The 13,270-nt window shown below is 43.0% G+C and overlaps 1 protein-coding gene across 1 annotated transcript in view; it reads left to right on the top strand.

The window, feature by feature from the left end:
- Nucleotides 1-13,270, top strand: part of DNAH11 (dynein axonemal heavy chain 11) — a 420,238-nt gene that overhangs the window by 384,298 nt on the left and 22,670 nt on the right. Inside the window, exon 76 of the mRNA XM_082257534.1 lies at nt 2,782-2,973. Coding sequence (XP_082113660.1) covers nt 2,782-2,973 — 192 coding nt within the window. The remainder of the gene's footprint in view (nt 1-2,781; nt 2,974-13,270) is intronic.

Below are 13,270 nucleotides of genomic sequence, written 5' to 3'. Positions count from 1 at the left end.
ATTGACTCAATGGGCTGAATACAAATGCACGCCACACTTTTCATATATTTATTTGTAAAAAATGTTGAAACCATTTATCATTTTCCTTCCACTTTACAATTATGTGCCACTTTGTGTTGGTCTATCACATAAAATCCCAATAAAATACATTCACGTTTTTGGTTGTGACATGACAAAATGTGGAAAATTTTAAGGGATATGAATACTTTTTAAGGTACTGTACATGTAAGCAATCTGAAAACTGTATGATTTCTTGCATTTACCAAACCCTGTATATCCATGGCTTCTTAAAAGACTCTAGTACCTGAGCGGAACATCTTCCTTCCTTATATCCCAGCTACCTAAACCACCCTACACCCTTTTCAGGATTACATGATATATACTATATGGCCAAAAGTGTGTGGACCAACTTTATCTATATGAGCTTGATAGACATCCCATTCCAAAACATGGAATTCCCCCCAGCTATAACAGCCTCAATTCCTACAGGAAAGTTTCTAAATGATTTAGGAATGTGTCTGTTGGAATTTATGCCTATTCAGCCAAAAAATAAAATGTTTGTGAAGTCTGATACTAATGTTGGATTAGATGATCTGACTCATGTTTACTGGAGACACCAGAACTCAATAATTTAGAGTGATCTGATAATGTTCGCCATATAGTGTAGCAATAATAGTCAGGTGTACACAAGCTATGTCTATATAGTGTATTTTGCAAGGCTTTTTTGCTGAGCAGTAGTGTCACCAGTCCTTGTCTGGCTTTTAACCACTTAAGCCCCGGAAGATTTTACCCACTTCAATCTACTTCAATCTACCCACCTAGAGATATAATAGATATCTTCAAATAAACAGGGCACTGTTCCTTAACCACTTAAGCCCCGGAAGATTTTACCCCCTTCCTGACCAGGGCCTATTTTGCGATTCGGCACTGTGTGACTTTAACGGACAATTGCGCGGTCGTACGATGCTATACCTAAACGAATTTGACGTCCTTTTTTTTCCACAAACAGAGCTTTCTTTTGATGGTATTTGATCACCTGTGCGATTTTAACTTTTTGCGCTATAAACAAAAAAAGAGCGTCAATTTTGCAAAAATAACAATATTTTTCACATTTTTTTATATGAAATTCCCAAAAAAATGTAAAAATCAAAATTTTTAAAAATTTTTGGCCAATTTGTTTTCTGCTACATATGTTTGGTAAAAAAAATCGCAAAAAGCGTATTTTGATTGGTTTGCGCAAAAGTTATTGCGTTTACTAACTAAGGGAAAGATTTCTGTCTTTTTTTTTTTAACGCGTAATGGCGGCGATCTGCGATTTTTTTTGCGGTATTGCGACATTTCGGCGGACAGATCGGACCCTTGACTGACATTTTTGGGGTTACCAGTGACATTACTGCAGTAATCAGTGCTATACATATGCACTGTTACTGCAAAATGACATTGGCAGGGAAGGGGTTAACTTTATTGGGGAAGGAGGGGTTAAGTGTGTCCCTAGGGGCGTGCTTCTTACTGTAATTGGACATGGCTACTGGTGTAGGAACAGTGATCAACGGTCCTATATAGTAGAACCGTATGATCACCATTCCTACACAGAGGAGAATGACAGGCGGCTTGTTTACATCAGCCGCCTGCCTTTCTCCCTTCACGGCGGACGATCGCGAGTGACCGGCGGACATCGGGTCCGCCGGTCACACGCACGGACTTCCCAGGGAACGAGCCGGGGCGGGTGCGCGCTATTGGCTCACAAGCAAGTGACAGGCTAGTCACGTACCGGTACGTCACTTTGCCTGGCCGGGGCTGACCGCCGCAGTATATGTACTTGCGGCGTTCGGCAAACGGTTAAGGGTTGGAATCCCTCAGCTATGGTTGCCCAAGGGTCCTAAAGGGAAACTATAGTGTATTTTCAGTGTACACATTTTTTTATCCAGTATAGCTGCGTTTCACTAAATGTAATTTTTAGCAGTTTGTAGATTAGCCAAAACATCAACAAACATTCAGTGTGCAATCACTTTTCCTCCCTTCTTGGGAAAGGTTGGGATAAAATGTTTTTCAAAAAGGGTGAACATGACTTACATTCTGAGAGCTGTAAACTAGAACTACTGTTCAGGGTTGCAGAGTTTTTGTATATAATGGATATATATGCCCAATCCTCATTCACACATATTACAAAGTATACATAAAATATTGTTTTGTTTTTTTAAAGCAAAATTTGACATGGATAGTGTTACTTAACATAGAAGAGCGAAAGCAGAGAAAAGACCAAGTGGTCCACCAAGTCAGACCCTTTTTTTTGTTTATATCTTTTTAGTCTTTATTGTTTTTTTTTTATTTATTTTTTTTGTATAGATCCATATTTGTCCCAAGCATGTTTTAATACCGTTACTGTTGACTAACTCACTACCTGTTCTGGAAGTCCATTCCAAGTTAAATCAATCTGATTACTTTTTACATGTTGTATATGAAAGATGATTGAAAAGACCATCTATTTCCCCTTTAACAAGCTTGTAAATAATTTGATCCTTCAGAGTCAATAGTAAACGATAAGCTCAGGAAGAAAGTGAGAAAATGAATCTGTAAATTTTTGCTGAGAAGTAGCTTCACCCTTCTTGGATCTCAACAGAGCTATTCCAAATATGTGCAAGTCTAAACAGAATATATGCAGTCCCTAATGAGATGAAATCATGAATATTTTCTTTATAACACTTGTCTGGTGTATTTATTGTAATTTTCTTTCTGTGGTTTTATTGGTTGCAAGGCTACCCTTCTCTTTATGGTTCACAGGATACACTTGAGATGTGTGCAAGAGAGCAGGAGTTCAAAAGCATCCTCTTTTCTCTTTGTTACTTCCATGCCTGTGTTGCTGGACGGCTCAAATTTGGTCCCCAGGGCTGGAACCGCAGCTACCCTTTCAATGCCGGAGATCTCACCATCTGCGTCAATGTACTTTACAACTACCTAGAGGCCAACACAAAGGTAGGATAAAAGCACCAGAAATCTGTACATAAATTAGTTATTATAACATAGTTACCACAACAATTCCTTTAAAATAAATGAAAATGTATTTTAATAAAATCAGTAATAGTTAACCACTTTAATACAGGGCACATTCCTCCCTTCCTGCCCAGGCCAATTTTCCTCTTTTAGCACTGTTGCATTTTGAAAGACAATTGCGCGGTCATGCAACACTGTACCTACACCAAATTTATGTCATTTTCCCCCCACAAATAGAGCTTTCTTTTGGTGGTATTTGATCACCTCTGGGTTTTTTCCTTTTTGCTAAACAAATAAAAAAAGACCGAAAAGTTTGAAAAAAAAAAAAGTTTTTTTGTTTATGTTATACAATTTTGTAAATAAATAAGTTTTTTCCTGCACTGATGAGACTGCACTGACAGGCACTGATGGGGTGGCACTGATAGGTGGCACTGATAGGCACTGATATGTGGCACTGATAGGTAGCACAGATATGCAGCATTGGTGGGCACTGATAGGTGGCACTGATAGGCGGCATTGATGGGCACTGATAGGTGGCACTGGTGGGCACTAATGGGCTCTGGTGGGCACTGATGGGCGGCACTGATGGGCACTAATGGGCACTTATAGACGGCACTGGTGGGCAATAATGGGCACTTGTGGGCGACACTGAAATCTGGCAATTATGGGCACTTGTGGGCAGCACTGATAGGGAGGACACTGGCGGGCAGCACTGATGGGGAGGGCAATGGGGGGCTCCCTGAGCCCTGATTGCCATCCCTGGTGGCCATAGTGGGTATCCCTGGGGTCATAGTGGGCATCCCTGGTGGTTCTAGTGGCATCCCCCCCCGAGGGTCTGCACTGGTAATCAATGATCTGATTACCAGTGCCGACCCCCCCCCCTGTCAGGGGAGCCGCCGATCGGCGCTCCTTTACTCGTGCCTGTCAGGCACGAACTAAGGAAAGCCGATCAACGGCTGTTCCTGTTTACTATGTGACCAGCCGTGATTGGACACGACTGATCACATGGTAAAGAGCCTCCGTCAGAGGCTCTTTACCGAGATCGGAGATGCAGGGTGTCAGGCTGACTCCTCGCATCACCGATCTCCGATCTGCGCGCCCCCGGGGGGCGCCCAGAGCTGTATTATCCTGCCGCCGTCATATGACGTCCGGTCAGGATAATACAACCACATTCCCGCCGTCAATCTGTAATAGGGCGGGCGGGAAGTGGTTAATATAGTTATCATATTCTTACTATTAGTTGATATTGTTGTCATTTAGATCTAATCATTTTTCACACTTTTGTTCCCTTGGAAAACAAGATTAATACGATTATATTAATTAAGAAAAGACTACTGGTTACCTAATTAGATTATATTAGAATGATCATAGTGCTACAATCATGATTGAAATGCAAGGGAAAAAACCCCTCTGCAAAGCTCAAGCAGCCTTATTGGCTATGCCACAAAGAAAATATTACAGTAAACAACATAGTACATATTAAGAAGGTGTCACTGATGAGACCAAAATAAGCGGCCTCCATAATTGTACAAACTAATAAATACACACACTTTACATGATTCAGTAGGCCATAACTACTGGGATGTCCAAAAGCATACGACCGGGCTTAGGTCTGATTTGCAGCGGTCCCTTGGCCGACAGGTCCCCTACTTCAGTGGCGAGGATTCTGTCTGGAGCGTTACCCGCACCATGGGAAGGGTAAGTACAGTCCCCCCTCTCCCCTTTGGGCGTTTTTTTTGGGGTGGACACGGGTAACCTCCAGGGATGGTCGGACCTGCCTGCAGGTTCCCTCCTCCCATCCTTAAAAATCCCTCAGTGAGCTAGACTTCCCCCACTCCCTTTCCCCCCTGTCTTGACCTGGAGTCTGGTGGGGGTCTCAGGGCAGAGGATGCAACAGAGACCCCTGGGGTCTCCCCCGCTATCCCCACTCTGTAAGAGTCCTGGGATCGTGTGTCCTGTCCTGGTAGTCTGGAGGGGACCCAGTGTAGGAGACCCCTAGGTGCATGCCCCACTGTTTGCAGTGTGGGTATAGTGCAGGGGGGTCCCCAGTGCAGAGGCCGGTGCAGAGTGCGCAGCAGAGTCTCCCCTAACATGTGTCCTACCTTCAGGAGGAAGGAGAAGGGGTCCCCTTGCAGAGGGTGCAGCCTTGCAGAGGGCACAGGGAAGATCCTGGCAGCATGCTGTAGCTGATAGTGGCAATTTTCCCTTAGTCTGGCTGTTCTCCTTTTGGGGGCCATGTTTGTGTAGCCCATTGATGTCACAGGGGCCATTTTTCCTTAGTCTGGCTGGTCTCTGGTTGGCGGCCTTGTTTGTATAGCCCAATGATGTCGCAGGACCATTTTCCCTTAGTCTGGCTGGTCTCCGGTTGGCGACCATGTTTGTTTAGCCCAATGATGTCACAGGGACAATTTTCCCTTAGTCTGGCTGGTCTCCAGCTGGCGACCATGTTTGTGAATTCCGATGATGTCATGGGGGCCAATTTCCCTTAGTCCGGGAGACGCTGGAGACGACTGAAGCCTTGTGGGGATGCCAAAGCTCCTCCTCTTCCTCCTCAATTTCCTCTTCCTGTGCCCAGGACATATGAACAGGGATGGTGTCCATGGTCATGCTGGGTTCAAATTCTCTGCTCTCCTCCAATCAGTAGGGTGAGTCCTTGGGGGTCCCTGTTATCTCTCTTTCAGCTGATAGGTACCCTGTGCCTTGGGGGGGGGGGGGGTCCTTTAGTAGTGCCAAAAGATGTTTTTTGTACTGTAAGGTCTTCTTTTCCTTATGGAGCCTCAGGATCACATCTCCCTCACTGACCCCTCATGGAGGTGGCAGGTCCCTCAGAACCCCAGCTTCTCATGGTTGCACTGACGGTCTTTAGTGTCCCGGGTGGAAGTGGCGTGTGGGCAGAGGCACAGGAGGAAGTGCCCCCCGCCTTTCCCTGCTCAGTCTGTCTTATCTGATTCTGAGCCTGATACCACCGTGGACGTGGCCCATCCAGGAGGGCTTAATATCATACCCCCAGATCCATCCGATAGTGAGGATGATTCCTCCGCAGTAGCAAATTAAAAAGGTAGATGCTGGTAGATGCACTCATCATTGCAGTGTGTGAGACTTTAAAAATGGAGGATGTGGCTGTGTCGTTTGGTACACATAAGTCACCTCGCACTCCAAAGGTGTTTCCTTATGTGCTTTATTTTGACAGATTTTCCTGTAAGGAATGGGAACAACCAAATTGACCCTTTGTGGTCCCCAAACCTTTTGCTGTATGTTACTCATTTGAGGAGTCACTTTTAAAAAAGTGGACTAGTACATCAGTGGTGAACCCTCCTGTTTCCAAGTTGAACAAAGCTACCATGATCCCAGTAGAGGAATCCCTGTCCTTTAAGGACCCATCTGACAGGAAAGGGAAGGCTGTGGCATGCAGCATGTTTACTATGGCTGGTTCGACATTGTGGCCAGTCTTTACCTCAGCCCTGGTGTCTCAGACCTTACTGAATGGGCCAAGCTTCTGCTCCAGGGCCTGGGGGTTGAGCGGGTCCCCGCTGCTTATGTTGATTTAGCGGACCAGTTGGTCCATGGGCTGCAGTTTATTTAATATATTATTTATTTGTGATGCAGCTTTGGATACAGCTCCTGTGCTGTCCAAACTTTCTGTTTCAGCGGTGGCGATTAGCCGCGTGCTGTGGCTTAGAGGCTTGGTCTTAAGAAATTCTTAAGAAAGCTCTCCTTGATCTGCCCTTTTAAGGCGATCGCCTGTTTGGGGCTATACTGGATGACATCATTAAGGGTATCACGGGGGGGGGGGGGGGTTAGAGTACCATCCTGCCAATGTCTAGGAAGTCTGGGAAGGAGCCTCCTCGCAGACGGGGGGCCCTCCTTCCCAGCACATAGAAAGTTATTTTGTGCTTCTGGGACAGAGAATAAGGGAAGTAGATCTTTCAAATCTTCCTCAGAAGGTTCCAAGCATCCTTGGTCTGGTAAGCCTAGAGCTAGCTTCTCTGGACCCGCAGACAAAACCCCTTCAGCATCTTTGCTGGTTTCCGGCCTCGTGAACCTCCTTCATGAGCATCAAAGGGATCCACAAAATGATTCTTTTGGGGGTAACCAGAAAGGGTGACAAAGCTTGTCCTTTTCAGGATTGTTTAGGTCCTGAGTCTCCTTGTGAGGATTTAATTCCTGCAAAAGTTCAGGTGATGTCCGAACTACCTAAGGTCCCCCCTATCCCTGTCCAGGAATTGATTTACCTAGGTTTGATTCTAATTCTGACTAGGGTGGTCCTTCCTCTGGACAAAATTCAGGAACCACAGGCCATAATTCACTAGGCTAATGTCACACAGATAGTTCTCTCTCCCATTTTGCATACAGGTTCTGAGTCTGGTGGTATCGCCCTTCAAGACAGTTCTGTTTGCACAGTCCTACATGCAGCTTTTAGCAGGTTTGGCTCCACTGGGGGATACCAAGGTTCGTGGTGAGATCACGGGTTCCTCTGGCAGACGCCGCAGGCTTCCAAGGGCTACACTAAGGTCAGTATCATCCTCGGCTGAGGCTTCTTCCGCAATTCCTGCGAGGAATCAAGGACGATTCCCTGCCTTGTGGCCATAAACGTCCCTTGGGGGCTTCCTCTCAGAGAAGACCAGGTGTCCCAAGGGCTGATCTACCATACTGCTTTACAGTCGCTGGTTTTAAATGGCCTACCTATTGAAAGCCAGGTACTGAGGGATAGAGGTCTGTCTGGATCAGTGATCCCTACTATGGTGAAGGCGAGGAAGTCATCTTCCAGCAAGATATACCATCGTACATGGAAAGCGTACATTTCTTGGTGTGAGTCGATTGGCGCTCATCCTCAATTCTTTTCTGTGGCTCGGATCGTAACCTTTCTTCAAAAGGACGTTGATCAGAAGTTGGCCTTGAGTACCATCAAGGGCCAGGTGTCTGCCCTGGCAATTTTCTTTCAGTGACACCTAGCTACGCACTCTTTATTTTGTACCTTCATTCAGGGGGTTCGACATGTGGCTCCACCTGTACGGCCTCTTTGGCCGCCATAGGAAATACATTTAGTACTTTCAGTTCTCCAGAAACCTCCATTTGAGAATATTCGGGAGATTCCCTTGCCTACGTTATCTCAAAAGGTGACATTCTTGGTGGCTATTACCTCGGTCCACAGGGTATCGGAATTTGTGGCATTATCCTGTCGCAGTCCCTATTTAGTGGTCCATAGGGATAAAGTGGTTCTTCGTCTCTGTCCATCATTCCTGCCAAAAGTTGTCTCTGACTTCCATTTGAATAAGTACATTGTGTTGCCTTCCATGTGTCTCAAGCTAGCTCATTTCAAGGAATTTGCTTTGCATACCTTGCATGTGGTTCATGCGATTCAGGTGTATCTGGCAGCTACTAAGTACGTTCAGAAGTCAGACTTGTTTTTTGTGGTTACGAACGGACCAAGAAAAGGGCTGGCTGCATCTTCTGCTACCATCTCCAGATGGATCAGACGGTGACTCAGGCCTATTCCATTATAGGTCAGGTTCCACCTTTCCCTGTCATGGCGCATTCTACTCGAGCACTGATTGCTTCTTGGGCTTTCCGTTATCAGGCAGCAATATCCCAAGTTTGCAAGGCAGCCACTTGGTCGTCGGTGCATACCTTCACAATATTCTATAAGGTAGATACTTTGGCATCTGCGGATGGTTCTTTTGGCCGCAAAGTATTGCAGGCTGTAAGAGGGGCTGTTCCCTCTTGAGGGGTGTTTTTCTTTAAACTTTTATTTTTCAGACGGGGCTCCTGTGTCCTGGTTAAGGGCTCTTATGTTTAGCCTTGGGTTATTTTCCCCACCCCTCATGTTCCTTTTGGCACTGCTTTTGGACATCCCAGTAGTTATGATTTATGGAGCGCTGTGTCCGTCGATGAACGAAAGAGAAAATGGGATTTTTGTACTTACTATAAAATCCATTTCTCTGAGTTCATCGACGGACACAGCACCCACCCCTCTATGGAGTTCTGATACTTCTAATACTGCTTGCTACTAAACTGGTTACCTAAGCAGAGAGGGGGGTTATATACCAAGCTGAGGACATCCCATGGGCATAGCCAAGTGTTTTTTGTTCTGCCTAGTCCTACTCCCGGAGGAGGCAATATAACCCAGTAGTTATGATTTTTGGAACGCTCTGTCGGTCGATGAACTTAAAGAAATGGATTTTATGTTAAGTACAAAAATCCCATTATTATTTTAAATTAAAAAAGTATATCTTGCTTTTAATATTGCCATTAATTGAAAAGAAAAAAAAATTACTGTTGCATCCAGTCTAGGCATCTTATATCACTTGGTTTCTGGCTACAAGAAGCACTGGGGGTGTTCGAAATTATTAGAAACTGCAGAGGGTCTGTTGTTTTCAATCAGACAGGACTTATCTAGTAGACATTTAGCAAAGTACAAGCATCAGCAAGACACAAACAATAGATAGAACCTGCATAAATGTTAAGCAGATATGACTGCCCTGTGTACACATTTAAGGCTTGTTAAAGCCTCATACACACGATGAGAATATCAGATGAATGATTGTCCGTTTTTTTATTTTTTGCATGCTAGTCTCATATTGAAAATGAAGAGGTTACAGAAATTTTCATACGGCAGAATACAACTTCGGAAGTTATGTAATGTGTTGTAATGTATTCTTTCGTTTCCCAGTATGGGTGATCTTAGATTTTTTTTTTTTTTTTGGATGAATACTGTACTGACTATATGAAAATCATTTGTTCTGGTACCGTACAAGAAAATGTTTTGTGTTTGTCACTTCAGATAATTTTGCATAAACTGTTGTGATCAGCTCTTAAAAGCTGTGTACTAGCGATCAGATTATCGTATGATCGCTTCGAAAGCAGTATTTTTCATCCGATTTTCTGATGGCTTGTACTAGGCATTACATCATCTATGCTGGGTTGTGTTAGTCTGCACAGATCAACACAGGCTCGACACTAGGGCACATAGAATAACAGTTGTTTTGAATGTGCTCTTTTCACACCACAACCCTGTGGCAAGGTACAATGTGATGTGCTCTGCGAAAAACTGCAGGCACACTGCATTTTTTTGTAGGGCAACTAACCGCATGTCATTGTGGTATAGGGCAATAAAGTGTGATGCAGTGTATAAACTTGAGTGAAGTTTTGTATTGTGACACTTTAATAAAGTTTAAAAAAAAAATGTAAACAGTGTGATGCGTTGTAACAACTCATAGCGCCGCCCTTACATGATGAAGCTAAAACGCAGATCAATTTTCAGAGGCATAGAAATTTAGACGGACATCTAAACCTAGCCTTATTCTGTGCAGTCCATGTCTTTGTCCAAAGAATATGCTCATGGTGGTTCCACAGACAAAAAACAATAATGATGTCTCCACTTGCAGTGGTTGTTGATTAGCACTTATGATTTGCAGATAGTTGTGAATCTACACAGGTCATTATGGTGAACAATACCTTATAACGCTCTGTTTCATTTTAAACATCTATAATAAATAGTTTGTGTAACTATAAATACACAGTAAGCCTCTGAAATATCAAGCATGTAGGAAAAATGCTCTTTATGTCATTACCAAAAGCAGTGGATTCCATGTACATGTGTTCCTTATTCATTAGGCAGGTAATGAAGCATTGGCAAAAATGTAATTACATACAGCAAATCTGACAGTCCTTAACATTGCATTAATAATCACTACAATTAGTTTTGATGATGGAAGCAATTTGCAGCACGTCACATACATAAATAACACTGAGATTCTTGCATGTGTCATTATTATGTATTAAGGATGCCACCTTGTTGTGACATTCCCACTGATATTCTACTTGAGATGAAATTAAGGTGAGATGAGTGATTTTATTTGAAAGGTAAAACAAGTTAATGCCACATTTATTAAATTAACAAGGTGACTTTGAAAAATAATACTTATGTGGGTTGGGTTCAGGTGTCTGTGTAAAATGCTTTTAAATTGTTAGCAGCGAGATCTGTGAGATGTAGTAGCATCAAATTTATGTCTGATTGTATTCATCGCATTTTTCTTTATTGTGTCTGTTCATATTTCTATAATGCAGATAATTAATATAAAAAAATAGAGTGCATCTATATAACTTAATTGAACTTGTACAAACGTAACCTTAAAGACCAACATTCTTGACTTCCAAATGCTAATTACCTGACTACCTCTGGCTTCAGTACTTAAATGTGGAAATAAAAGCCTAACTATAACTGTTCCTAAAATACCCCCTCCTTCTACCTATCCTGCCTAAACTGTATAAAAAAGACCCTGTCTGGTCATGTGATCCCACAACTCTGGCTCCCCTGTGTAAGTGAGCAGCTGCTGCATGGGGGAAGAAGGAGCGCATACAATGGCTTGGCCATAGGAGCCTATTGGTGATGTCACAGCTCTGGAAATTCCCAGCTGTTGTCAAGCACTACCTGAGCCAGAGCTGTAGGATCGCATAAACAGACCAGAGTGGACTGAAAATAGGTAGATACACAGATCATTATTACACAGGTTAGGTAGATGGTGAGGGGAGGGAACATTTTTAAGAATATAGAATAGGATAGAATAGTTATAGTTAGGGTTTTCTTCCACTTTAAGTCACTGGTTGGTCCGTAAAATGCATTCTGTAGGTGAAGTCATAACTTACAGTATCATTTCCATAAGTAATTTTGGTTCTTGACCTAAAGGCACCCTGTCACAGGCACTCTTGTAAAAGAAGTCTGGACTGTTAGGGTTTTTATATTTACTGTTTCAGCAGCATGTGTCTTAAAAAGCCAGTACTTTGCTCCTCCCTGGCTGCAAGTATTCTACACTTATGGATTTGTTGAATACCTGCTCCTCCTGCCATGGGCTGTAGTTTCTCCTGCTGGCCCATACGGCTCATAGTGATGTAAGAGCTGCCAAGAAATGCAAACAAAAGAATTGCTTAGGGCGTACTTCCAAAATGCATGTTTCAAGGACACATACTTCCTCTTTATCAGTCTGATGAAAGAGGATTAAGGAGACTAATAAAGAGGAAGTGTGTGTCCTTGAAATACATATCCCACAATTCCTTGCACCCCTCAAACTGAAGGCAGAGATTCAAGGATCATAGCGGTGGCAGGTTCAGGAGCGACTCTCCACTACACTGGACGACCGCTTCTACCACATACACCAGACGTAGCACCTCACCTCTCTCTCTGCCGATCGCTACTCGCTGCATGTTCCACACTTGTCATTCCTCTCTTCTCTGCAATACTTATTCTTGGTTTTGTGGAGTTCAATAAAGACGAGAAAATACTGCATGTGGCTAGGAGCGCAGTGTGGAACATCTACAGCAGCCAGGGAACAGCAAAGCATGGCTATTGAAGACACAGACGACTGAAAAGGTAAGTATAGATGCTTGGCTTTTACATCCCAGGCTTATTTTACAAGTGACCATGTGGTGGCAGGGTATCAAAAGCAAAAAATGTAATATTTTGCAGTTTACCAACCTTTCTGTTATATATGAAAGTTAAATGAATAATTTTGCATCCTCAAATTCCTGATTAGTGACTTCCATTGATCCAGTGCAGAAAAACAGGTCACACAAAATCCTTGATAACAATAATAATGATAATATTTTTCATGAATAAAGAATGACCTAAGAAGAACTTTGTATCAAATGATGCCAACCACATAATCCAGTGATAGAACAGACACAGAACTGAACTCTGTGCAATATTTGTCACAGAGGGTGGTAATATGTATGTATCCCTGTAAAATAACTAAGGGCAAAACTTTTTTAATTTTTTAGTTGTAGATAGGGGAGAGGGATTAGAACACCTCTTGGTTTTTATTGCTTTCTGTGTCCCTATTTGGGAAATTCACCCCTCTCTATTTGTCATGTTTCTGTTATCATCTAAAGTGAAAATAAAAGAAAATCATAAATTGCGGGTTGTCATCAGAACAAAATCACAAATTCTGGTGACCATGGTGACAATTAGGGATTCCCTTACTTTGGAGGGATTACCTCCCATTTCTTGTTCAGGCTAAGGGACAGGAAGTGAAGGCAAATCTCCTCAATAGGACACAGATGGAAAAAAAAAAAAAACGGGCAGGGGTTATAATACTTCATTGCTCTATCCAAAATGAAAAAAAAAGTTTTGCTATTAGTTCTACTTTAACACTGAACTGATTTTCAAGTATCTGACTGTGTTCCGTATCTAAGGAAAAATGTGGATATTGTATTTTCAGTCAGCCATGTAAGAGTAGTAACAGGATCTCAGACATTAGACAAACTTTTATCTTGTAGATTAATT

This window comes from Pelophylax lessonae, assembly GCF_965119305.1.
Source record: "Pelophylax lessonae genome assembly, chromosome: 5".
Lineage (NCBI taxonomy): Eukaryota > Metazoa > Chordata > Amphibia > Anura > Ranidae > Pelophylax > Pelophylax lessonae.
The sequence above is the reverse complement of the archived record's forward strand: the minus strand, read 5'-3'. Positions and strand labels throughout refer to the sequence as shown.